The 26,690-nt window shown below is 36.9% G+C and overlaps 1 protein-coding gene across 2 annotated transcripts in view; it reads left to right on the top strand.

The window, feature by feature from the left end:
* nfat5b (nuclear factor of activated T cells 5b) overlaps window positions 1–26,690 on the top strand; it is a 205,830-nt gene that overhangs the window by 154,352 nt on the left and 24,788 nt on the right. For both annotated transcript variants that reach the window (XM_073070274.1, XM_073070273.1), the window contains exons 7-10: window positions 925–1,059; window positions 11,332–11,387; window positions 16,809–16,941; window positions 17,724–17,795. In XM_073070274.1, coding sequence (XP_072926375.1) covers window positions 925–1,059; window positions 11,332–11,387; window positions 16,809–16,941; window positions 17,724–17,795 — 396 coding nt within the window. The remainder of the gene's footprint in view (window positions 1–924; window positions 1,060–11,331; window positions 11,388–16,808; window positions 16,942–17,723; window positions 17,796–26,690) is intronic.

Below are 26,690 nucleotides of genomic sequence, written 5' to 3'. Positions count from 1 at the left end.
CATAACTGTGTAACAAAAATTTACTTTTCCCAATATTTATAAGGACTTTTAAAATTCACATAATATTTTGCTTTTCAGTATGAGGAAAGTATCTAATTTTATGTTTATTTAACCTTGCAATTACAAGAATAATTCATAACTGTGAAGCTATAGCTCAGCAGAACATGCACATCTACACTATTGACTTTACTCTGTGTACACAGCCTTGCTCACTTCTGCTTGTTTACATATGGACTCCCAGTGTATGTGTGTGTAAATCATTATTTACACATGTATACACAGAGGTGCACCAGTTAATTGATCAGTTTTCTCAGGATCAATAAAGTATGTCTGTTTGTCTGTTCTACAAGTTACAAATGCTCAAAATATTCAATAGAACATACTTTTGTCTCTTTTCTATCAAATATTTTTGACATAACATGGAAGTTTGTGCAGTTTTTATTTTAATTGAATATACGTTTTGTTTCTGTTGTCTTGTTTTCTGTAATTTGATAAAGCAGGATATTTTGTCCATTCTGTGGACTTAGTTGGCTGCATTGCATGACCTTGAATTACAGTTAGTTTGTCCCATTACTCACAAGTTCCTAATTAGCTGATATTTGGTTTTGAGTTCCACTTATTCCCAAAGCAATTTTTTTTTAAAAGTTGACAAAGGAATTAAATTTCAAACAAATCAAAAAATAGGAAGAAAATGTTTAGCAGGTCCATGTATACTTAGTATACATGTAAAGTTAAAATGTAATAATTTGCTCAATGCTTTTGTATAGACTTTTAGTTTAGAAATTATTGATCAATTTAAGCACTTCCATCTTTGACTGCAACATCACAAAATCTTTCTATGTTCATACTATCTTAAAACTGGTATGTATTCATGTAGTATTTTCATAAATTAGAAGCTGACTTTGTGTTTAATTTTAATTAAAGCCCAACCAGCTGGAGCACCTGAGATATTGAAAAAAAGCCTTAATACTTGCACAGTGAAAGGAGGTGAAGATTTATTTCTGATTGGAAAAAACTTTTTGAAAGGCACAAAGGTTATTTTTCAGGAAAATAATTCCGGTAAGATGATGTTCTGAAGTATATAGTTAATTAATCTGACATTACAAGTATCTACCAGACTCTGTATGTATATTTTGAATGTGATTAGTAGTATACTCGATGTCATATTAAGTGGTTTGACTGAGAAGCATTAACTGTCTTTTTAAAACAAATCTCTATCTCCAAGCATATTGGTAGTATTGTATAAACGTTTCAGCAACTGCAATTATGATATTATGGCAGGCGTTAATTTAAATTAAAATGCTTCCATCTAGTGCAAACAAAACATTAATCGCATGACATTATTGTTTATATCTAAATTGCCTTATGGGGCATCATGGAAAACAAGCCAACCCTTTAGGCCTGTGCATTTAGCTTCAGAACAGTAAGGAACATATCTTCACTAATTTTGAGGTAAACCATAAATCCAGGTATGTAACTTTTGTAAGTTTTACTCAGAATGAGTGGTTCCTATTTCTGTCATTACAAATGTTCAAAATGAAGCCTACAAAACAAACAGTAAGCCGTACTCCCTAAATTCAAATTTTTGGAGAAGTTGTTCCCAGGTAAAGTTGCTCAGCTGTTTTATTGAGAAATAAATATAGCAGTAAAATTGATAAACTACTGCGCAATATCACACTGCAACAAGATATTTACAATAAAAACCTAACATGACCTGCATGTTATCTTGCAGATCTGTGCAGGTACTTAATTTATTTTTAGTTTTTTTTAATGGAATTCAGAGACTTTTTGAGCCATTAATGAATCCAGTCTAGAACTTATTTGCAGAATGTGAACAACACTGAGTTAATCTTTTCCATAAACTCCCTCTCTCCAACAAGAGATTATTTCTATATATCTGATCAAATAATCAAAGGTATAATAATGTCGTCTTATTTGAAATGCTTTCAGGTGCACTAGTTTCATATGTTCATGTGAAGCAAATTAAAATTGTAAGCTTTTGGCTCCAGGTGATTCTAAGTCAGGTTTATAATCAGTTTGTATTTGAATGAATGATAAATTGAGAATAAAACAAGAAATGTGTGTTCATTGGTAACATTGCTTTTACGGATTGAATTGGTCAATGAAACATTTATCTTAAAATTTCCAAAAAAAAAATTCAGTGATGTTTGCATTGTACCTTATCAGACTGCAGTATCTCAGTGCACACAAAGATTTTTTCTCTGAGGTACAAGGGTGCTGCTGACATAGACAAACACAGTAACCACTCTAAACCTGCAAGATATGGTAAACAGCAATAGACTTAATCTACTTTTATGATTTAGTTGAAGAAGAGCAAACTCTTACTTTCCTGAAATAATAATTTTGGGATCTTTATACACTAAAAGGAATGGAACAAACCAATCATCTTCATTTAATACTTTATGTAAAGGATAGATTTTTTAATAGTAACATCACTCTTTATGTTGCTATAAGACAGAATTCCACGATATTCTGAATTAGAAGAGAATGAAAAATTATCACCCTCTGAGTGACTAAGTTCCCCTTAAACATTTTACCTTTTACCCTTAACCTATGATCTCCAGTTGTTGTCTCACGCAACGTCAGTGGAAAAACGCTGCATGCATTTACCCTATCTGTATTTCTCACTATTTTGTATACCTCTTTTTGCTTGCTGCTCTCTCAAAACTTTTTTGATCTTTTCTGCCAAATTCCATCCTATTCTTCACATACAAACAAGCTGGAGGAACTCAGCAGGTTGGGCAGTAAACGTGGAAACGAGCAGTCAGCGTTTCGGGCCGAGACCCTTCATCAGGACTGAAGAAGGAGGGGGTAGGGGCCCTATAAAGAAGGTAGGGGGAGGGTGGGAAGGAGAAGGCTGGTAGGTGCCAGGTGAAAAACCAATCAGAGGAATGATCAAGGGATGGGGGAGGGGAAGCAGGGAGAGGATAGGCAGGACAGGTGAAGAAGGAATGTAAGGAGAAAGCACTATGCGTAGTAGAAGAAGGCAGAATCGTAAGAGAGATGATAGGCAGCGGGAAGAGGAGGCGGAGTGAAACTGGGAAGGGAGAGGGAGGGAATTACCGGAAGTTGGAGAATTTGATGTTCATGCCAAGGGGCTGGAGACTACCCAGACGGTATATGAGGTGTTGCTCCTCCAACCTGAGTTTGGCCTCATCGTGGCAGTAGAGGAGGCCATGTATGGATATAGCTGAATGGGAATGTGAAGCAGAGTTGAAGTGGGTGGCAACTGGGAGATCCTGTCTGTTGTGGCAGATGGAGTGGAGATGCTCGACGAAGCTGTCCCCCAATCTGCATCGGGTCTCACCAATGTAGAGAAGGCCTCACTGGGAGCACCGGATGCAACAGATGACCCCAACAGACTCACAAGTGAAGTGTTGCCTCACCTGTAAGGACTGTTTGGGGCCCTGAATGGTGGTAAGAGAGTAGGTGTAGGGACAGGTGTAGCACTTACACTTGCAGGGAATGTACCAGGCGGGAGATCTGTGGGGAGGGATGTGTGGACCAGGCAGTTGCGGATGGAATGATCCCTGCCAAAAGTGGAGAGGGGTAGAGAGGGAAAGATGTGCTTAGTGGTGGGGTCCTGTTGAAGGTGGCGGAAGTTGCGGAGGATAATATGCTGGATCCGGAGGCTAGTGGGGTGGTAGGTGAGGACAAGGGGAACACAGTCCCTGTTGTGGTGACGGGAGGATGGGGTGGAGATGGACTGTCCACTGACATTTAATATATAAACCCACTGATTCTCATAACTACCTCAACTATACCTCTTCCCACCCTGCCAAATGTAAAGATGCTATTCCCTATTCCCAGTTCTTCCGTCTCTGCCGCATCTGCTCCCAGGATGAGGCTTTCCATTCCAGGACATCTCAAATGTCCTCTTTCTTTAAGAATCGTGGTTTCCCTTCTGCCGTCATCAATGATGCCCTCACCCGTATCTCCTCCATTTCCCGCTCTCCGGCCCTCACCCCATCCTCCCGTCACCACAACAGGGACTGTGTTCCCCTTGTCCTCACCTACCACCCCACCAGCCTCCGGATCCAGCATATTATGGTCTGCAACTTCCGCCACTTTCAACAGGACCACACCACTAAGGACATCTTCCCCTCTCTACCCCTCTCCACTTTTGGCAGGGATCATTCCATCCACGACTGCCTGCTCCACACATCCCTCCCCACAGATCTCCCACCTGGTATATTCCCTGCAAGCGTAGGTGCTACACCTGTCCCTACACCTACTCTCTTACCACCATTCAGGGCCCCAAACAGTCCTTACAGGTGAGGCAACACTTGTGAGTCTGTTGGGGTCATCTATTGCATCTGGTGCTCCTGGTGCGGCCTCCTCTACATTGGCAAGACCTGACACAGATTGGGGGACTGCTTCGTCGAGCACCTCCACTCCATCCGCCACAACAGACGGGATCTCCCAGTTGCCATCCACTTCAACTCTGCTTCACATTCCCATTCAGATATGTCCATACATGGCCTCCTCTACTGCCACGATGAGGCCAAACTCAGGTTGGAGGAGCAACACCTCATATACCGTCTGGGTAGTCTCCAGCCCCTTGGCATGAACATCAAATTCTCCAACTTCCGGTAATTCCCTCCCTCTCCCTTCCCCCATCCCAGCTTAACTCTGCCTCCTCTTCCCGCTGCCTATCGCCTCTCTCATGATTCTGCCTTCTTCTACTACCCATAGTGTTATCCCCTTACGTTCCTTCTTCACCTTTCCTGCCTATCCCCTCCCTGCTTCCCCTCCCTCACCCCTTTTTAAAAATATTACTTATTTATTAAATTTTAGAAATTACAAAGAATAAATGTGATGATAAAATAGTGAGAAAAATAATATTAACCCTCCCACCTCCCCTTAACCCTTATCTAAAGAAAGGAAAGAAGAGAAAGATTGCCTGGATATCGGAGGATCCCCACATGCTCCATGGAGTTCAAAATAATTTTGATATTTATTTTTACTTTCCCCAATTACTTTATAATTTTATCTTCAAAGGACCTATGTATTTAATCCTATCTTTTGTAAGTATGGGAACCAAATTTTCAAAAATATATCATATTCATTTCTTAGATTATACATAATTTTTTCAAGTGGAATACAACTATGTATTTCATTATTCCAACGATCCATAGTTAAATATAAATCAGATTTCCAAGTAACTGCGATAACTTTTTTGGCTACTGCCAATGCAATTTTTATAAATTTTTTCTGATACTTATTCAATTTAAGTTTCGGTATTGTCCCTTCAATGTCTCCTAATAAAAATAATAGTGGACTATGTGGGAGTTGTACTCCAATAATTTATTCCAATAAAAGTCTTAAATTTATCCAAAATGGTTGAATTTTAAAACAAGACCAAGTAGAATGTAAAAAAGTACCAATTTCTTGATTACATCGAAAACATTGGTCAGACATATTTGAATTTAATCTATTTATTTTCTGTGGTGTTATATATAATTGATGTAAAAAATTATATTGTATTAATTTAAGTCGAACATTTATTGTATTTCTCATACTATCAGAACATAATCTTGACCAGTTTTTTCCATCAATTTTAACATTCAAATCAGATTCCCATTTTTGTCTTGATTTATGAATTCCTGATTTAATTGTCTGTTTTTGAATCAAATTATACATACAAGATGTAATTTTTTTAATTTTTCCTTTCTGAATTAATATTTCTATTTCACTAGGTTTTGGTATCAACATTGTTTGACCCAGCTTTTCTCGTAAATAGGCTTTTAATTGAAAATAACAGAAAAGAGTGTTATTTGATATTTTATATTTATTTTTTTAATTGATCAAATGACATCAATATACCTCCTTCAAAACAATCACCTATATATTTAATCCCCTTTTGGAACCAATTATGTAAAAGTTTATTATCCATTGTAAAAGGAATAAGCCTATTTTGAATTAAAGTTCTTTTTGCTAATAAAGATTTCTTTATCTCATCGTCCATATTTACCTTATTCCATAAATCAATCAAGTGTCTTAATATAGGAGATTCTTTTTTTTCCCCGTATCCATTTGGATTCCCATTTATATATAAAATCTTCTGGTATGTTTTCTCCTATCTTATCTAATTCTACTCTAATCCATGCCGGTTTTTCTTCATCAAAAAAAGACGCAATAAATCTAAGTTGATTTGCTTTATAATAATTCTTAAAATTTGGAAGTTATAACCCTCCTAAATCAAATTTACATGTCAATTTTTCCAATGATATTCTTGACATCTTTCCTTTCCAAAGAAATTTCCTTACATATTTATTCAGTTCTTGAAAAAACTTCTGAGGTAATTGTATTGGTAAAGTTTGAAATAAATATTGCAATCTAGGAAATATATTCATTTTTACAGCATTAACTCTACCTATTAATGTTATTGGTAACATCATCCATTTATCAAGATCCTCTTTTTTTTTAATAATGGCAAATAATTTTGTTTATATAAATTTTTTACATCATTATCAGCTCTAATACCTAAATATTTTATCCCATTTATTGACCATCGAAATTGAGTTACTAATCGACATTGATTATAATTTCCTTTGGTAAGGGGTAAAACTTCACTTTTATCCCAATTTACTTTATACCCTGATACTTTCCCATATGCTTCCAATCTAAAAGATAATCTTTGCAAAGATTGCAATGGGTTTGTTAAATAAATCAAAACATCATCAGCAAATAAATTAATCTTATATTCTTCTTGATTAACTCTAAAGCCCCCAATGTCTGAATCTGTTATAATTAATTCAGCTAATGGTTCTATTGCCAATACAAATAAAGCAGGTGATAATGGGCAGCCTTGTCTAGTTGACCTTGTTAAGCAAAATGGTGTTGAAATCTGACCATTTGTAACTACTTTAGCTTGAGGATTAGTATTTAAAGTTTTAATCCATTGTATAAAAGATTTTCCTAACTCATATTTTTCCAATACCTTAAATAAAAAATCCCATTCCAATCTATCAAATGCTTTTTCTGCATCCAAAGCAACTGCCACACTCATTTCCTCTCTTTTTCGTGCCAAATGAATTATACTAAGTAACCGGGTTATATATCCATTGATTGTCTGTTTTTAATAAAACCTGTTTGATCCATATGTATTAATTTTGGTAAATATTTAGATATTCTATTAGATAAAATTTTTGCTTGTATTTTATCATCTGTATTCAACAAAGAAATAGGCCTATATGATGTTGGTTTTAAAGGATCTCTATCTTTTTTTGGCAATACAGTTATGATCGCTGTTAAAAAAGATTGTGGGAGTTTATGCATTCTTTCCACTTGGTATATTAATTCCATAAAAGGAGGAATTAATAAATCTTTAAATTTTTTATTAAACTCAGGAGGAAAACCATCTTCTCCTGGGGATTTATTACTCTGAAGTGATCTTAAAGCTTCTTTAACCTCTTTTAATGTAAAGGGCATATCTAATCCTTTCTGTTCTTCCAAATTTAATTTTGGAAGGGTTATTTGTGATAAAAATTTATCTATCTCAGCAATCTTATTTTGTGATTCTGATTGATATAGTTCAGTATAAAATTGTTTTAAAGTTTCATTAATTTCTAAAGGCTTATATGTAACCTTATTTACACTTTTTCTAATTGCATTTATTGTTTTAGAAGCCTGTTCTGTTTTCAACTGCCAAGCAAGAATTTTATGTGATCTTTCACCTAATTCGTAATATTTCTGTTTAGTTCTCATAATTACTTTTTCTGTACGATATGTCTGGAGTGTATTATATTGTAGTTTTTTATTAACAAGTTGTCTTTGTTTTTCTTCTGTCATATATCTTTGAGATTCTTTTTCTAACTTTATGATATCTTTTTCAATTGATCTATTTCTGCTGCGTATTCCTTCTTAATTTTAGATGTATAACTTATAATCTGACCCCTTAAATATGCTTTCATCGCTTCCCATAATACAATTTTATCCTCAACTGAATGTAGATTTGTATCCAAAAAAAATTGAATTTGTTTTTTCATAAAATCACAAAAATCTTGACGTTTTAATAAAATTGAATTAAATCTCCATCTATAGATCAATTCCTCCTTATCCATCATTATCATTGTCATTATCAAGGGGGAATGATCTGACAGTATTCTTGCTTTATATTCCACACTTTTCATTCTATCTTGAATATTTTTTGATAATAAAAAAAATCAATCCTTGAGTAAGTTTTATGTCTATTTGAATAAAATAAATAATTTTTCTCCATATATCAATCAGGTTTAAATCTTTCATTAATGATAAAGTTAGTTTTGTTACTTTTGATTTTGTAGCAACTTTAGTTGACCTATCCAGAACTGGATCTAAACAAAAATTAAAATCTCCATCTATTAATATTTTATCATGTGCATCAGCCAAGTTCAAAAAAACTTCTTGTATGAATTTTGCATCATTTTCATTTGGTGCATAAATGTTCATAAAAGTCCATAATTCTGAAAAAATTTGACAATGTATAATCACATATCTCCCCACAGAATCAATTATTACATTTTGTATTTTAATTGGTAAAGATTTATTAACCAAAATTGCAACTCCTCTCGATTTTGAATTAAATGAAGCTGCAATGACATTTCCAACCCAATCTCTCTTTAATTTCTTATGTTCTGTTTCTGTTAAATGTGTTTCTTGTAAAAAAGCTATATCTCCTTTCATTTTCTTAATATATGTTAAAATTCTTTTTCTTTTCACAGGTCCATTAATTCCATTAACATTAAAACTTTAAAAATTGAGTAAATTAATCATTCATAATACCTTGGGAACTCTTTAAAATTCTCCATGTTGCTATGAGTCTCTCCCCAACCATCCAGGCAAAAAAGAAGAAAAATAGAAACTAATAGATAAGAAAAAAAATATATTAAAATATATAAAAAATAGATAACTAATATATAAGAAAAAAAACACAAAATACTCCCCCACTAATGTTGCGAATAAAAAGAACACAACATTACCCCCCCCCCCCCCCATTTTACGGGTCATGGCAATCGCCATGATTGTACACGTGAAACTCGCAGCCATCGATCAGGAGCTCCTCCAGCTCCCCCGCAAAAAAAAAGAAAATATATTAGTGAAGAAAAAAAAGAAAATAATTAATGACTCTACTGCCAATTATACCCCTCGACTATTTTTTTTCCTTATAAATGTCCATCAAGTCCAACCTTGTTTCAGTCTTCATCATTAGTCCATTTCATTTCTATAATTCTTTACTCCTCTTCATGGACATCAGGTAATTCTTGTACAAATTTCTCCGCTTTCCAGTAGTCAACGTAAAAACTTCTTTCTTCGTTATCCAGGAAAATGATCAATTTTGCTGGGTAGCTCAATAAAAATTTATAGCCCTTTTCCCATAAAGATTTTTTCGCTGGATTAAATTCCTTCCGCCTCTTCAGAAGATCGTAACTTATGTCTGGATAAAAAAAAACTCTTTTCCCTTCTATTATCAATGGCCCATTTCTCTTTTTAGCACCTTGAGTAGCTGCCTTCAAGATCATTTCTTTATCTTGGTACCTTAAGCATTTTATCAAAATTGATCTTGGATTTTGATCTTGTTGAGGTCTTGGTCTTAAAGCTCTGTGTGCTCTTTCAATTTCAATTACTTGTCTTCCTTCTTTCATTTCCAAAATTTTCGGAATCCATCCTTGAAAGAATTTTATTGGATTTTCTCCCTCTGTACCTTCCATAAGACCAACAATTTTAATATTATTTCGTCTACTAGAGTTCTCAAGCGCATCCATTTTTTCCAACATCCGTTTTCTTTCTATTGTCCAGGCAAGATTATTGTCTTCTATCTTATCTATTCTTTCAGTGTTTTCTTCCACTTTTACTTCCATCTCTTTAACTTTATTATCCATCTTCTTTTGTTTTTCCACCACATTATCGAGTGTATTCTGCATCCTTCTTATATCTGTTCTTATAGCTTTTAATTCATTTGTCATATATATCAGGATATCTTTTATGTCTCCTTTAATCTCTTCCTTCTTTTCCTCTTCTTCTTCCTCTGAGTTTCCCAAAGAGTCTGATTCTACTTCCGATTCACTTCCAATTTCACTTCCAGCCATAGTTGGGATTTGTAGTTTTGTTAATATCTGTTCATGCATACTTTCGCGCATGCGTTGTTTTTGCCGTTTCTTCTTAGAGACTGCTGACATTGCTGCAACTTCCTGTCCCGCATCATCAGAAGTGCCATGCACTTCGCCGGGAGGAGATCCAACTTGAGTCCGAGGCTTCACCGAGACGGTTAGGCCTTTTTCCCCGCCGATTTGTGCAGTCTTCGAAGTAGTAGCTTTCTTCTGTTTCAGTTTAGGAGCCATATCAAAAGATAATCCTGAGTTGCTTATAAATAGTTTCTAGTAGGTATTTGTTAACTCTTCTTCATTTAAACCCTATTTCATTACTTTTTACGAGGGAGCTGGATTCCCAACGTCTCAATCCTACGTCATCATGTGACACCCCCACCCCTTGATCTTTCCTCTGATTGGTTTTTCACCTGGCACCTACCAGCCTTCTCCTTCCCACCCTCCCCCCACCTTCTTTATAGGGCCCCTGCCCCCTCCTCCTTTAGTCCTGACGAAGGGTCTCGGCCCGAAACGTTGACTGCTCGTTTCCACGGATGCTGCCCGACCTGCTGAGTTCCTCTAGCTTGTTTGTACGTGTTGCTTTGACCACAGCATCTGCAGTGTAATTTGTGTTTCTGTCCTATTCTTACTTCTGAAAGGGCTTTTCAGCTGCATTTGCTCCACCTCCATCACAACTGCTTTCCTCCCAAGCACAAGGATGGGGTTTCATCTTGTTCTCACTAGCTTCCACATCAAATTGAACATTCTCTGTAAATTCCACCACTTTAAATGTTATTCAGCTGCCACACGTCTCTTCCCTCTCAATTCCCTGTCATTTTAATGTTTTATCGAATTTCCACATCTCCATCAGGAGCTCCCCACACTGTTCCAATGAAGCTTAATCTAAGCTCAAAGAACAAACATTTCATCTTCCATTAAGATGCTTCCAACTTATGAGGCATGAGACATGAAATAGCAAATGTGTCTCTGCCTTTTAAAAAGGATGGGTGGGAGAACATCGGGAACAACTAAGCTGTTAGTCTAACACTAGTTATGAGGAATGTTCTAGAATCCAAAGTGAGAGATTTAATAACAGGTTACAATGGCAAGAATAATACGATTGAATAGAGTCTACGTGGATTCAAGAAAGGGAAGCCTAAATATCATCAAATTCACATACAAGGAAAACAAACTAACATTAAGTCCTTTGTTAACACTTTAACTTGTGTGTTTTTTTATCCAGATGAGAATAATTCCTGGAAAGCAGAGGCTGAAATAGACATGGAACTATTTCATCAGGTGAGGTTAAATAGAAATATTTTCATGAAAGGGAAGCAGTGCATGCATTCAAGTTTATTTTGCCTTTATCTGTTTTATAATTTCACACTTTCATAATATTTTGCAGTTTTCAAGTTCAAGTTTATTGTCATTCTACTATATACATGTATACTGCCAAATGAAATAATTCTTCCTCCAAACTAAGGTGCAGAACATACTATGTATGTCACATACAATGCATAAAGTAATAATACCATAAATAACTTAACAAATAATAAAGTGCAAATATGACACAAGTTTAAAAAGTAAATAGTATAAAGCTACCTGTACTTTGTTCATGATGAGACCTGGGTAGTGGCAGGAAGTTCAGTAGTCTCATGATCTGGAGAAAAAGAAGCTCTTTTCCACCCTAGCAGTTGTTGTCCTAATGCTATGGTACCTCCTCTCTGATGGTAGGGGAGTGTCAAAGAGATTGTGGGATAGATAGGATGGATCATTGACAAAGCTAAGAGCCCTGTGTATGGAGAACTTCTAATAAATATCTCAAATGTGTGGAAGGGAGACCCTGATGATCATCTCAGCAGTCCTCGCAACCCTTTGTAGGATCTTGTGGTCAGATGCCTTGCAATTCCTGTGCCAGATAGTGATGCAGCTGGTCAGGACACTCTCAATTGTGCTCCATTAAAAATTGGTTAGAATGGTGGAGGGGTGGAGATATTTCTGTTGTCATCAAGAGAGCTCACTGGAAACTTCAGAACCAACTGCAGGCTGCTGAAAAACCTTCCAAAGTTCAGTGTTTTTTGGCTGTTAGTTATCTGCTTGTGTTCATTAAATGAATGCAATATTTCTCTACTAGAGGCATCATTGTGGTTATTACTGGCCAGTAGCTCAACCAGAGAAAAGATGTGCCTTTCTGTGAAAGGCCTACCTACTCCTACCATGTTCAGAAGCACTACATGCCACCTGCAAAAGTGCTGCAAAAATTTAGCAGATTAGGCAGCATTAATGGAGAGAGAGATAACATTTCTTGTCTGTGAACTTTCATCGGAACTGAGAAAGAGAGAAAAGATTAGTAAGCAGTGATGGTAGTGGGTAGAACAAAGGTAATTTCTCTGATGAATTGATATAACTGTTATGGGGCAACTAAAATGCTTTCTCTGTTTAGTGCCTTGCTAATGTTGGAAAGTGTGAATAATGTTATATATTTTATACCTTTGTTCAGCTTAATTGTTTTTAAATGCTCTCATGAACTCATCAACTTGATGACAGTTTATTCCTACATCAACCTTAGCCCCACTCTATCAGATAATTACCTTTGTCCTGTACAATGGCAGAGCAGGTATGGTGGGCCAGATGCCTATGCCTGCTCCTATTTCTTATTTTTCTTGTACATCTGTCCCTCCCCCACTCTGCAGTTTAAAACCAACTTGTTTTCTTTGTTTTCCTCTTCTAAAACATTTGTACGTTCTTCCTGTGTGCACTTGGGTTTCCTCCTACATTCTAAAAATGTACAGATTAGTTGATTACCTGGTCATTGTAAATTGTCCTGTGATTAGGCTAGGGTTAAATAGGTGGGTTGCTGGGTGATGTGGCTCATTGAGCCAGATGGGCCTGTTCCACACTGTATATCTAAATAAAACATAAAGGGTTCTTTAATTTGAAATGTTAACTCTACTACTTCTATAAATGCTATGTGATCTGCTGAATGTTTCCAGCATCGCTGTTATTTTAGGTTTCCAGTATCTTAAGTCTTTTCGCTTTCATTACCAATGGATGTGTGCTGATAAGATTACAACTTCCCTTCCTCTTTCCCTTATTGCTTTCTGTTAACTGTTTATATGGTCCATGCCATTATGATGGCACCTTTGTGCATACCATAGACCATTCTGAATCTTGATAACAGAGCTCCTCCAAAGGAATTGAGGTAATGGAAACATAGATTCAGCATTCCTGTGATATGGTTAATTCCTTTCCTTTGCCAGAATGGCTTTTACTGTGAGAACTGGAGTTACTGATCATCTCATCAGCAGTTAGCCCTTGTTGTTCATAGTCACCTTTGTCAAATCTGCATGTTATACTAAACTGCAACAGAATAAGACATCATGGCTACTGTTAGATTAAAATCTACAACACATATGTTTCACTATCAGTGGGTGTACAGCAGTTGCACAGTGTTGGAATGAAATCCCCTTTAATTCTATTATATCTTAGTTGAAAAAATGGCAATTATTTCACCAGTTGTTATGTCACATCACTTCCTCTAAAGTTCAGCAATTTTTGAAGAAGTAATGAAGGCACCAAACATTTGCAGACTTAGAGCAACAGAAAATTCAGATCAGTCAACAAGTAATTTGAATGCAGTTGATGAAGCTATTAATTCCTCTATTTGAAAAGAGGGATAGGATGCCCAGTCCTGTTACCATTAATATGTTCTGTATATGGATGTTAACTTGTCCAAAATGTTGGTTCTCCTTTGTTCTACTCTCTCTATCTGCCTACTTCTGCTTGGGTGTTCACTATATATGCACCTCATCAATGTAGCTCAGATGTTTTGTGAACTAAACCGGAAGAACTTGTTTCCCTTAAACTGGGAGGTAAACATGAGACATATCTAGATGATGAGTTAGAGGGAAGTTGAGCAAAACTTTTATCAAAGAGCATCAGAGTCCGAAACAAACAATATGGAAAGATAGTGACGGCAGAATCCTTCATCACGTTTAGTAGGTACAACATCAGGGATTACAATGAAGCATAAAAGCTTAAGACATAGGAGGTAACATATTGATTGGCAAACCAGTAAAAAAGAGTAGGCATAGATTGATCTTATTCTGAAAGATCTAATGAGTGGTATGCCACAAAGAACAGTGCTGCATCTCAAACTTTTACAGTTTATTTAAATTTTGTAGGTGAAAGTACTGAAGGAATAGTTGCTAAATTTGCAATATATTTAATTGTCAGAATCAGAATCAAGTTTATTATCACTGGCATGTGTCATGAAATTTGTTAACTTAGCAGCAACAGGTCAATGCAATACATAATGTAGAAGAAGAAGAAAAAACTTTAATAATAAATAAATCAATTACAGTATATGTATAATGAATAGATTAATAATCATGCAAAAACAAATAATATATATTTAAAAAGTGAGGTAGCATTCATGGGATCAATGTCCATTTAGGAATCAGATGGCAGAGGGGAAGAAGCTTTGCCTGAATCGCTGAGTGTGTGCCTTCAGGCTTCTGTACCTCCTACCTCAGAATCAGAATCGGGTTTATTATCACCAGCATGTATCGTGAAATTTGTTTACTTAGTAGCAGTAGTTCAATACAATGCATAATATAGAAGAAGGAAAAAAAATTTAAACAAAATAGAATTATAATAAATAAGTAAATAAATTACAGTGTAAGTATATTGAATAGATTAAAAATTTTGCAAAAAACAAATACTATATATTTTTTAAAAAGTGTGTTAGTGTCCAAGGGTTTAATGTCCATTTAGGAATCAGATGGCAGAGGGGATGAAGCTGTTCCTTAATCGCTGAGTGTGTGCCTTCAGGCTTCTGTACCTCCTACCTAATGATAACAGTGAGAAAAGGGCATGCCCTGGGTGCTGGGGTCCTTAATAATGGATGCTGCCTTTCTGAGACACTGCTCCTTGAAGATGTCCTGGGTACTTTGTAGGCTAGTACCCAAGATGGAGCCGACTAAATTTACAACCCTCCGCAGCTTCTTTCGGTCCTGCGCATACCAGACAGTGACGCAGCCTGTCAGAATGCTCCTCACAGTACATCTAAAGAAGTTTTTGAGTATTTTTGTTAACATACCAAATCTCTTCAAACTCCTATTGAAGTATAGATACCGTTTTGCCGCCATTGTAGCTGCACCAGGTTAGGTCCTCAGAGATCTTGACACCCAGGAATTTGAAACTGCTCACTCTCTGCTCACTTGTCTGTGTCATTGAGTCTATGCTGCCTCTTCCTAAAAAAATTTTGATCAATCCTGTTGCATATTTTGCAACCTAGCTTAGTACTTAATTAGATAATGCATATATCAAGTCTTGATGCTTCGTGCCCTGATCATGTCTTTATTTCTCATTCTTACTTCCCATGCTCCCCTACATCACGTGTTGTTCTGTCCCTGACTGATGACATCATCACCATACTTGACAAGTGTCAAACTACATTCATTGACCTGATTTTAATACGTGACAAGTCCTATTTCCCTAGTCTTTCACTAGATAGCCACAATTTATGCTCTCTTAAATTATGTTGTTTCCTTTTGAAGCCATTGATTCTACTTCCAAAATCCCTGCAGGCAGTGAATTTCAGATCAGTACTACTCTTTTGACTTAAAAGCTAAGTTCCTCACATCCACTCCTCAAATTACTTTGATCAAGGAGAAAATCCTAGGCTTTCCAATCATCTATAATAACTAAAATAGAAGACACAAGGGTTGGTGGTGTTATGGATAGTATGGAAGGTGGTTGTAGGTTACATGGCAACATTGATAAGATGCTGAGAAGTGGCAGACAAAGTTCAATCCAGAAAAGTGTAAAGTGATGACTTACCTTAGAAGGTTGAACTTGAAAGAGTACAGGGTTAATGGCATGATTCTTAGCAGTGTGGAGGAACAGAGGAGCTTGTGGTCCGTGCCTATTGACCTCAAAGTTGCCACACAAGTTGATAGGATGGTTAAAAAATAGTGTGGTTTGGTGGCCTTTGTTAGTCAGGAATTAAGTTCAAGAGCATGAACCAATGTTGCAGCTCTACAAAATCCCCGTTGGACTACACTTGGAGTATTATGTTCAGTTCAAGGATATGGAAGTTTTAGAGAGGGTGAAGAGGAGATCTAGGATGCTGCCTGGATTAGAGAACATGTCTTATGAGGATATGTTGAGTGAGCTAGTGTTTTTCTCTTTGCGGTAAATGAAATTGAGCGATGACTTGATAGAGGTGTGTAAGTTGATAAGAGGCATAGATCAAGTGGACAGCTAGAGATTTTTTCCCAGGGTGAAAGTAGTTAATATGAGGGGGCATAACTTTAAGGTGATTGGAGGAAGGTATAGAGGGAAGTCAGGTAGGTTTTTTAACAGAGAGTAGTGGGTGCATGGAACACGCAGCCAGAATAATAGTAGAGGCAGATACATTAGAGACATGTAAGAGACTTAGATTGGCTCATGGATGATAAAAAAGTGGCGGGCTATGTGAGAGGGAAAGGGTTAGATCTTGGAGTAAGTCGAAATGTCGACAAAACATTGGTGGGCCAAAGGGCCTGTACTGTGCTGTATACTGTTCTATGTTCAGTAAAATCAATTATTCTGAAACCACTTTTTAATCAGTCTTTTCTGCATTCTTTGTAGCATCATGTCCTTCATAAACTAACTTGATCAGAATTATGCACAGTACTCAGTTGCTGATTTTGTTTTCCTATTTTGTTTTCAAAGAATCACCTTATTGTGAAAGTTCCTCCTTACCACAATCAGCTTATAACTGTGCCAGTTTCAGTTGGCATATATGTTGTAACCAATGCTGGAAGATCACATGAAGTACAGCCTTTTACCTTCACTCCAGATCCAGGTTAGTGAAGTTCAAAAGCATGTGCTACGTTTATTAAACACAGTGTAGCTGTTAAACACGTTTACTGAAAGTTACTGTTCAGAACTAGCCTTTACTAAAAAACTTGATACATCAAGGTAGTTTAGCTTTACCAGAACATCATTGTTTTAAGTTAACTAACAAATTCTTGATCTGAGTTTAATATTCTCCTTCCAAACAGATCTGCCGAAAATGAAATAATTGTGTTGGTATTAACCGAAAAACCAATGCTGTATGTTATTGTTTTCTTACAGTTGCAGCAAACATTTCCAAACAGTTAACAGTAGGTCTCTTGCAACTCATTAGTCATGGAACCCACACCCACCCGCAAAACACTGGCAGCTCCATTCTATTTGTTTTGAGTATTTAATCTTCATTTTTCTGGGTTAATTTTGTTTTTTTTTCTTTGGATGGCCTTATGCATCACTTAAAAAGTAGAACTTTATTGTGTGCAAGTCAGGAGTATTGATTTTGTTTGTGTGCTCCTTGAGGTCCAGTGTACACATGTCAAGGCAAATGGATTTTCTATGCCAGTGGATTTTAATTATATTTTTGATTAATATTGTTTTAAAGAACATACACCTGAATACAAATGTTTCTAGTATTATTTTTAATATTCACATGACTGTCAAGTTTTATTTACCTTTCTGAAGAGTTAGATGGGAGAATGAAGGATCTTTACAGTGAAATAACTGAAATGTTGGCAAAGAAAACTAGATAAAAGGAGAAAATAAAAAAAACGGTGTATTTTGTTTACACTTCAGCAAACTCATCAGATATCATTGTGAAGAAAGAAATTCCTGTACAACCATGTTGCATTGACGAAGCAATGAAAGGTATAATGTGTTTTTTATACATTAAAAATGCAATAAAATTGCCTGCACAGTTAGGGCTCTTGATTTCCCATTACTGAACTTAATTGGACATTCAAATTTAAAAGTAGAGGTCATGAACTTTGAAATGCAAAGAAGTAACTTTGTTGGAAATAGCAGTATGCAAAAGCAACAGAACATTGATGATTAACTTGGAGACTCCTATGTCCCTTTCACTCTCATTTCTGCTTTGTATCATGCTTTTCCAGTTAACCACAAAATGGAACATACTTCAATTTAGAACGAAAAATCTTTTTTTTTAACAGGGTGATTTATGTAGTTACCCATCTATACTCTTAGCCAGGATTAAGATGCATTTGCTAAAAACAGAGAGTATGTTAAAATAAGTTATAAACAGCATGCTTTCATATATTTTAATCTGGTGAAGGAATTCAGTTGTGAAAGATTTGCCCTAGAGCATTATTTTGTCAATAGTTTCCAAGTAAATGGTATTATGGCGACTGCCGTTTGTGCAAGTGATTGTGTTACAGGCAGTAGTTGAAGGTCAAACTTTATGAACTGCTTTGATTATTTGATATGGAGACTTTGATATTGTGGTTGAAATATAATCGGTATATTTTAAATTAGCTCTTTAGCAGAAGATTACTATTTACTACTGTTCTTTCCAAGTGTTGTTTTCAGTTTGGATCAGTCCATTAATTGTATTTTCTTGCTATAAACTTTTAACTACTGAATAGTGTGCATTGTTTGAAAATTAAGTATTCAGTTCTCATCAACTATGTGATCCATAAAAGGAGTTATGTATGTATATACCTTCACTTGTCTAGTTTAATTTGTTAAAAGTTACAATGTAATTGAGGAAATAGAAACTTGTTTGACTTCTCAAAAGAATAAAATAGCATTAAAGATGGTACCAGGAAACTCTGCAATCCAAGCAACATCACATAATTTTTTGAATTTGTTGCATGAATAAATGTAATGTAAGTAAGGCACATTATTCACTATCTCTGGAGAATGCTTCTCATTCTTGAACTATATAATAGTGGCTTATTTAATAAGCACAGGTAGGTATCAACATATCAAAGTCAATTTACTGTCATTCAACCATTCAGGTGGCCAAATGAAACAATATATTTCTAGACCAAGGTGCACAACACAGTACATATAACTCACACATAAAACACAAAGTAATGTTGTTGTTACATGAATGAAGCCTCTGGAGAAAAGTACTGGTAGAGACAAAGCAACTTCTTTATTCGACAAAACAAGGTATAGCAGGCATCATATGGATGGAGATGCTTTTGGTAGAAAGATCTCACTGGCCTAATGCAGGGCCTGGTATTTTATGTGCGAAACATCAAAGGACAATTCCATGTTTACAAAGTATGGACAATACTTTCTTCGAAACTACACAGGAACTTCACACCTCCATGTTCGCACATGCACCACAGACATCCAAATGAATTTCAATCAGCATTGTCTGGTCTGAGATTCACGGCTTTTAGGAATCCATTGTTCAGAGCAGAACTCCAAATTAAATCCACAGTACATATTCAGGTGAGAAGACTGGTAGCCAAAGTCATTTGCTATATATAAATGTGCTAAACTTAAAAATTGTTCTAACAAATATTAGGAGCAATGTTCCCTCTAATTTTTAGTAGTCAGTGTGCACAAATATCTTGTGTTGTGCAAATTTTTTTCCTGTGACAGAAGTATGTGCGCACTGAATACACACGTGGCACAGTTTATGTAGGTTTACAGAATATTTGACATAAAACAGCACAGAATAACAACAAAATAACATACATATTTAAGTCACTCAGTTATTTTTTCTCTCTCCTGTCTTTGGCATTTACCCATTCTTTGTAAACTCTGTCTAGACTAATAGAACTTCCATCCAATTGATAGCTTTTGATTCTCATTAACATATCCAAATGACATTCACCTAAACGGTTTCTCAGCTTGTTTTTGAGATGATTCATTAGGCTAAAACCTCGCTCACAATCCGCACTAGACGCAAGAAAGGTTCCCCCAATGTCCATCAACTGTGTAAGGTCGCAAAACTGTTCATTTTGAAGTACAAATGCCACCATTTGCGCAAAGTTACTTGCCAAATGACACTTCAAAAAGTCAGGTTTCCAAATATCATCCCACATCTTTCCACGAGCAAATTCTCCAACTTTTGCATCACGACAATACAAACAGATAACTCCGGTTTCCGAATCATACATAAATATTTCTTGTAGCTGAACATTCATGACCTCATGAGCTTTCGGTGTAGCAATTTCTACTATTTTGTTAAGCCATTCAACCTTAAACAAATTTGCAATTCTTTTGCGTTTCACGCCCTTCGCTTCTTTTGAATTTGACATAGTGAATCAATTTTTTTCAAATAAAAACTTAGTAAGCTATCTACAGGATTTGAAACAGATCTTTGTAAACATTAGGATATGAACACTGTCCGCCAAAGATGGCTGCTGCCATGATGCAGCTGTACAAACTGGAACAGGAAAGGTGAGGTGACGTAAATTAGTGACACGCATTGTGGTATTTGAAAAACCGACTAACTAGTTAACAGAAACATTTAGCTAAAAGATTATTTTCAATAAGTATAATTATTAATTACTACATTATTTTAGGTAATTAACCTTTTGTGCGCACATTAATTTCCTTTGTGCGCTGGTTGAAAAACTGTACACGTGCACAACTTAGAGGGAACATAGATTAAGAGTAGGCAGCCGTTGATCCCAGGTGATCATGGGTTTGCATCTCTGGTGGACCTTGTCCTCTCCAAGGTGCAAGCCTGGGCGAGAAGATTCGAAGAACCGGCTGTTGCCCATGCAGCACATCACTGCTGTAGTCCAAGGGAAGTGCAAGCACCAATACAGCCTGGCACCAGTGTCGTCGCAGAGGTTGCCAGAGTGAAGTTGTAAACAACATCAAACTGCCTTAGGGACCCCGGCTCCGGACTTCTTTCTCTGGGTTTACTCCCAAAGCCTTTCCCACGGGTGGGTATGGCCGCAAGGCAGCAGAGGTTTAAAATCACAGTTTTCCTTCTCTTAGGCAGGCTACCATCCAAGGATGACGAGCCACACCTTCCCAAAGGCACCAGTGGTCCACCGTTGCCTCTTCTCTTGTCAGTAGAAACAGTTCCACTGTCCTAGTAACTAAGCCACATGTGAAGGTCGAGAGTTGGACTTGGTTGTCAGAGGCTGTTAAAGTTGCACAACATTTGGAGCTTATCCCCACTACCAGTTCCCAGCTATGACAACCTTAGGAACCAACAAATATTACCACAAATAAAAATGTGCATTTATGACAAAGTAAAAAGCTATATAAGTATAAGCTACTGGCACTTCATACGTTATGACACTTAGGTGATGGCAGGAAGTTCAGTAGCCTTACAGCATGCTAGAAAAACAGTTTTTGACTTAATGCTATGGTACCTCCTTCCTGATGGTAGAGAGTCAAATTGTTGGATAGATCATTGATAGTCTTGAGGGCCCTGCATACGCATTGTTTCGGATAAATATCTCTGATCGTGAAAGAGAGACCTTGATGATCCTTACAGCAGTACTCATTATGCTCTGTAGGGACTTAAAGTTATAAAGAAATACAGCACAGAATCAGACATTTCGGCCTATCTAGTCCATGCTGAAATCATTTAAGCTGCCTACTCCCGTCAACCTGCACCGGGATCATAGCCCTCCATACCCCACCATCCGTGTACCTATCCAGACTTCTTTTAAACAGTGAAATTGAGCTTGCATGCTGGCAGCTCATTCCACACTCCCAAGACCCTCTGAGTGAAGATGTTTCTCCTCATGTTCTCTTTAAATTTTTCACCTTTCACCAATAACCCATGACCTTTAGTTGCAGTCTCACCCAACCTCAGTGGAAAAAGCCTGTTGCATCAACCCTATCTATAGCCCTCAGAATTTTGTATATCTCTATCCACTCTACTCTCAATCTATGTTCCAAGGAATGCAAACCTAACCTCTTAATCCTCTCTTATAACTCAGGTCCTCTAGGCCTGGCAGCATCCTTGTAAATTTTCTGTGTACTCTTTCAATCTTATTTACATCTTTCCTGTGGCCATGTGACCAAAACAGCATACAATACTTCAAATTAGGCCTCATCAACATCTTATACAACTTCAACATGACATCCCAACTCCTGTATTCAGCACATTGATTTCTGAAAGCCCATGTGCCAAAAGCTTGTTTTACGACCCTGCCTACCTGTGACACAAATGAACCTGTATTCTACTATCCTTCTGTTCTACTGCACTCTGCAGTGCCCTACAGCTCACTGTGTAAGATCTACACAGGTTGGTCCTCCCAGAGTGCAACACCTCACGCGTGTGCATTAAAATTGCATCTGCCATTTTTCAGCCCATTTTTCCAGTTGGTCCAGATTCCATTGCACGCCTTGATAGTCTTCCTCGCTGTCCACTATGCCCCAATCTAGGTGTCATCTGCTAACTTGTCTATCCAGTTAATATCATCCAGACCATTGATACAGGTGACAAACAACAGTGGACCCAACACCAATTCATGCAGTACTCCACTAGTCACAGGCTTCCATTCAGCGAGGCAACCATCTATTAGCACCCTCAGGCTTTTCCCACAAAGCCAATGTCTAATCCAATTTACTACCTCATCTTGAATACCAAGCGACTGAACTTTCTTGGCCAGCCTCTCATGCCAGACCTTGTCAAATGCCTTGCGGAGGTCCATGTAGATAACATCCACTGCCTTGCCTTCATCAAATTTGCTGGTAACATCTTCGAGAAACTCAATAAGATTAGTTAGGAACAAGAGAAAATCTGCAGATGCTGGAAGTCCAAGCAACACGCACAGCCTGCCAGGCAGCATCTATGAAAAAGAGTACAGTTGACGTTTTGGGGCCGAGTCCTGCCGAATGGTTGATTGCTAACATTGGTTAGACATAACCTTCCATACATAAAGCCATGCTGACTATCCCTAATCAATCCCTGTCTATCCAAATACTCTTATACTGTATCATTTCTTTAAATACCTTCCAATAACTTTCCCGCCATTGATGTTGTGCTTTCTTAAGCAATGGAACAACATTAGCTACCCTCTAATCCTTTGGTACCCACCTGTACCACCTGTGATTTAAGCATCTCTACTAGGAACCCAGCAATTTCTGCATTTGCCTCCTGTAGAGTCTGAGGGAATACCTTGTCAGGCCCTGAGGATTTGTCTACCCTGATTTGCCACAAGACAGCAAACTCCTCTTCTGTCATGTGTACAGGGTCCATGACCTCACTGCTATAGATTCTGTGTCCATCTCCTGAGTAAAACAGATGCAAAAAAGCCATTTAATATCTCCCCTATCTCTTTTGGCTCTACACTTAGATTACTACTCTGACCTTCCAAAGGACTAATTTTGTCAGAATCAGAATCAGGTTTATTATCACCAGCATGTGACATGAAATTTGTTAACTTAGCAACAGCAGTTGAATGCAATACGTGATATAGAAGAAAAAAAACAAAATATAATAATGATAATAAATAAGTAAATCAATTACAGTATACCTATATTGAATAGATTAAAAATTGTGCAAAAAACAAATACTGTATGTTTAAAAAAAAAAGTGAGTTTGTGTCCAAGGGTTTGACGTCCATTTAGGAATCGGATGGCAGAGGGGATGAAGCTGTTCCTTAATTGCTGAGTGTGTGCCTTCAGGCTTCTGTACTTCCTACCTGATGGTAACAGCGAGAAAAGTTCCCTCGCAATCTTTCTGCTCTTAACATATCTGATGGATTCTCCTTCACCTTGACTGCTAGAACAACCTCATACCTTCTTTTGGCCCTACTGATTTTATTTCTTAAATGTTCTCTTGCATTCTTATACTCTTCAAGTGCCTCATTTGTTCCCACCTACTTATACCTGCTATGCAACTCCTTGATTTTTTTTTCTTAACCAGGGTTTCAACATCTCTCGAACCAAGGTTCTCTAAACCTGGTATCCTTGCCTTTTATTATGACAGAAAATACAAGCTTTGTACTCTCAAACTTTCACTTTTGAAGGCCTCACACTTACCAATTACATCTTTGCCAGAAAACAGTCTGTCCCAGTCCACATTTGCTAGATCTTTTCTGATGCAATCAGAATTGGCCTTTCTCCAATTTAGAATCTTATCCCAAGGACCAGGTCTATCCGTTTCCATAATTACCTTGAAACTAATGGCATGATGATCACTGGATGCAAAGTGCTCCCCTACACAAACTTTGGTTGCACGACCTGTCTCATTCCCTAATAGGAGATCAAGATTTGCAAACTCTCTCGTTGGGACTAAGAGATGATCATATTGGTATATGCAAGGGCTTTGCAAAGCACACTACCATTCTCTCACCTTCAGAAGTCCATTTTTAGTGGTAATATTCTCCATAATATCCTGAAAGGAATACAAAAGGTTCTATATAAATGCTAGCTTTCCTTTTTTCTACAATTTATCAATCTTGCAACCAACAGAAAATTTAGAAGATACTCCAAATAGACCTTTATTTCATTTGGCAATTGTTTTTAAAATAAGAAATAGCAAGAGTAGACCAGCTGGTCCCTGGTCTGCTCTGCTATTCACCAGGATTGTAGCTGATCTACCTCAGCATCATTTTCTTGCAGTTTCTCCATAAACTCTCATTCCCTTAAAACTCAGAAGTCTGTTAATCTCTGTTTCAAATTAACTCAATAACTGAGGCTTCAAAATCTCCAAAGATTTGCCATTTTCTGTGGAAATATATTTCTTTTAATTTCAATCCTCAAGGATAAAGGAGGGAATTTATGCTTAAAGTCAAAAGATATGAGTGAGGTACTAACAATATATTATGTCAATATTAACTAAGGATAAGAACATGGGTGATAGTGAGATTAGTGCAGGGCATGTTAATGTACATACCGATATCAGTTTTATGAGGCTTTCCAGCCTACAATTCCCTGGATTATCCTTATTTCCCTTCTTTAACAAATGAACAACATTGGATACTCTCCACTGTTGCTAGTGAGGATGTAAAAGTCTTAATCAAGGCCCCAGCAATCTCCTGTCTCCACGATTGGGTGTTTTGAAGAGGTGACAAAGATGATTGATGAGGGTAGGGCAGTGGATGTTGTCTACATGGATTTTAGTAAGGCATTTGACAAGGTCTTTCATTGTAGGCTGATCTGGAAGATTAAGATGCCTGGGATCCATAGTGATTTAATAGTTTAGCTTCAGAATTGTTTTAAGAGAGAGTAGAGGTGGAAGGGTGTTATTCTGACTGAAATGGTGTTCCTTAGTGTTTGGTGCTGGGGTTCTGTTGTTTGTGAAATTGGGTGAGAATATGGATGGGTGGGTTATTAAGTTTACAGGTTAAACAAAGATTGGTGGGTTTGTGGCCGTTGTAGAAAGTTGTCACGGGATACAGCCAAATATAGATTAGTTACAGATATGGGCAGAGGAATAGTAGATGGAGTTTAATCTAAGCAAGTATGAGGTGTTGTAGTTTGGGAGGTCAGATATAAAAGGAAAGTATACAGTTAATCCAGGACCCTTAATAGCAATGATCCACAGAGGATTCTTTGTGTTCAATCCATATCGCTGTGAAAATGACCAAATTGTCCAGGCATTGAGTATAAAGGAAGTTATGTTACAGCTTTTTAAAACTTTGATTAGGCCACACTGTAACTGTGATTCTGGTCACCATATTGAAAGAAAGGATTTGGAAGTTTTGGAAAGAGTTACAAAAGAGGTTTACTGGGTTAACTAAGATGCTGCCTGTATTAGAGGTTGTGAACTATAAGTGGAGGTTGACCAAACTCTGATTGCAATCCCTAGAGTGTCGGAGGCTGAGGAGAGACTTGATAGAAGTTTTAATTTAGGAAAAAAGGGTAGGATAGACAGTCAGAATCTTTTTCCCTGGGTAGAACTATTAAGTACAAGAGGACATCCATTTAAGGTAAGAGGAGTCAAGTTTAAAGGAGATGTATGGAGTAAGGTTTTTTTTTTACAGGTTGTAGGAGGTGCATGGAATGTGCTTCTAGGGGTATAGGTGGAATTGTGCATTGTTGTAGCAGATATGATAGTGGTGCTTAAGAGACTGCTGGATAGATGCATAAGTATGCAGGGAATTGGTTGGATATGGATCATGTACAGGCGAAAGAGATTTATATCATCATGTTCAGCGCAGATATCATGGGCCGAAGGACCTGTTGCTGTGCTAAAAGGCCTGTCCTCTATTTTGAGACTGTGGCCCTTAGCAACTATATCCTCCTTTAGATAAGGAAACAAAAAATATCACTGGCATAGTCTCATTAAAGCTTTATAAAAGTGCATTAAGACATATTTTCTCTCATTCTTAAATCCTCTTGAAATAACTTGTTTTCCTAATTTGCTGCATTTTAATTTTGGCTTTTAGTGACTCTCATACAAGAAACAAGTATGTCCCTTTGAAGATCCCACTTTTTACCATTATTGAAGCTGATTGTTGAACATAAAATCTGTTGTTATAAGCACATGCATGCCAAGTTAGCTGGAATATGGATTTTAACTGTAAATTCAGCCTTTCATGTTCTACAGTACACACTTATGAAGACAAAGAATTGGAAAATATCTTCATAATTACTATTCTGATAAATGCTGATGTTTCTTTTTGTGGTCTCTGGCATATTTCAGTAAGTGACAAGTATACTGGTCAAAAGTTTTTTTTCTTCATTAGTTATTTGTTTGAAACCTTCAAGCAGCTTTTGCTGTTAGTAACACAATCATAAAATCATAATAGCTATCACTGTTATGCCCTTGAGCTAGAATACCATTTATGATTACCTGGAAAGCCATGATGCATACAGAAATTAATTGCTTGTCAGTGTAGGTCAGTTGACTATTATTTTTCA

Source organism: Hemitrygon akajei, chromosome 17, assembly GCF_048418815.1.
Source record: "Hemitrygon akajei chromosome 17, sHemAka1.3, whole genome shotgun sequence".
Lineage (NCBI taxonomy): Eukaryota > Metazoa > Chordata > Chondrichthyes > Myliobatiformes > Dasyatidae > Hemitrygon > Hemitrygon akajei.
This window is presented reverse-complemented; position numbering and strand designations above follow the sequence as displayed.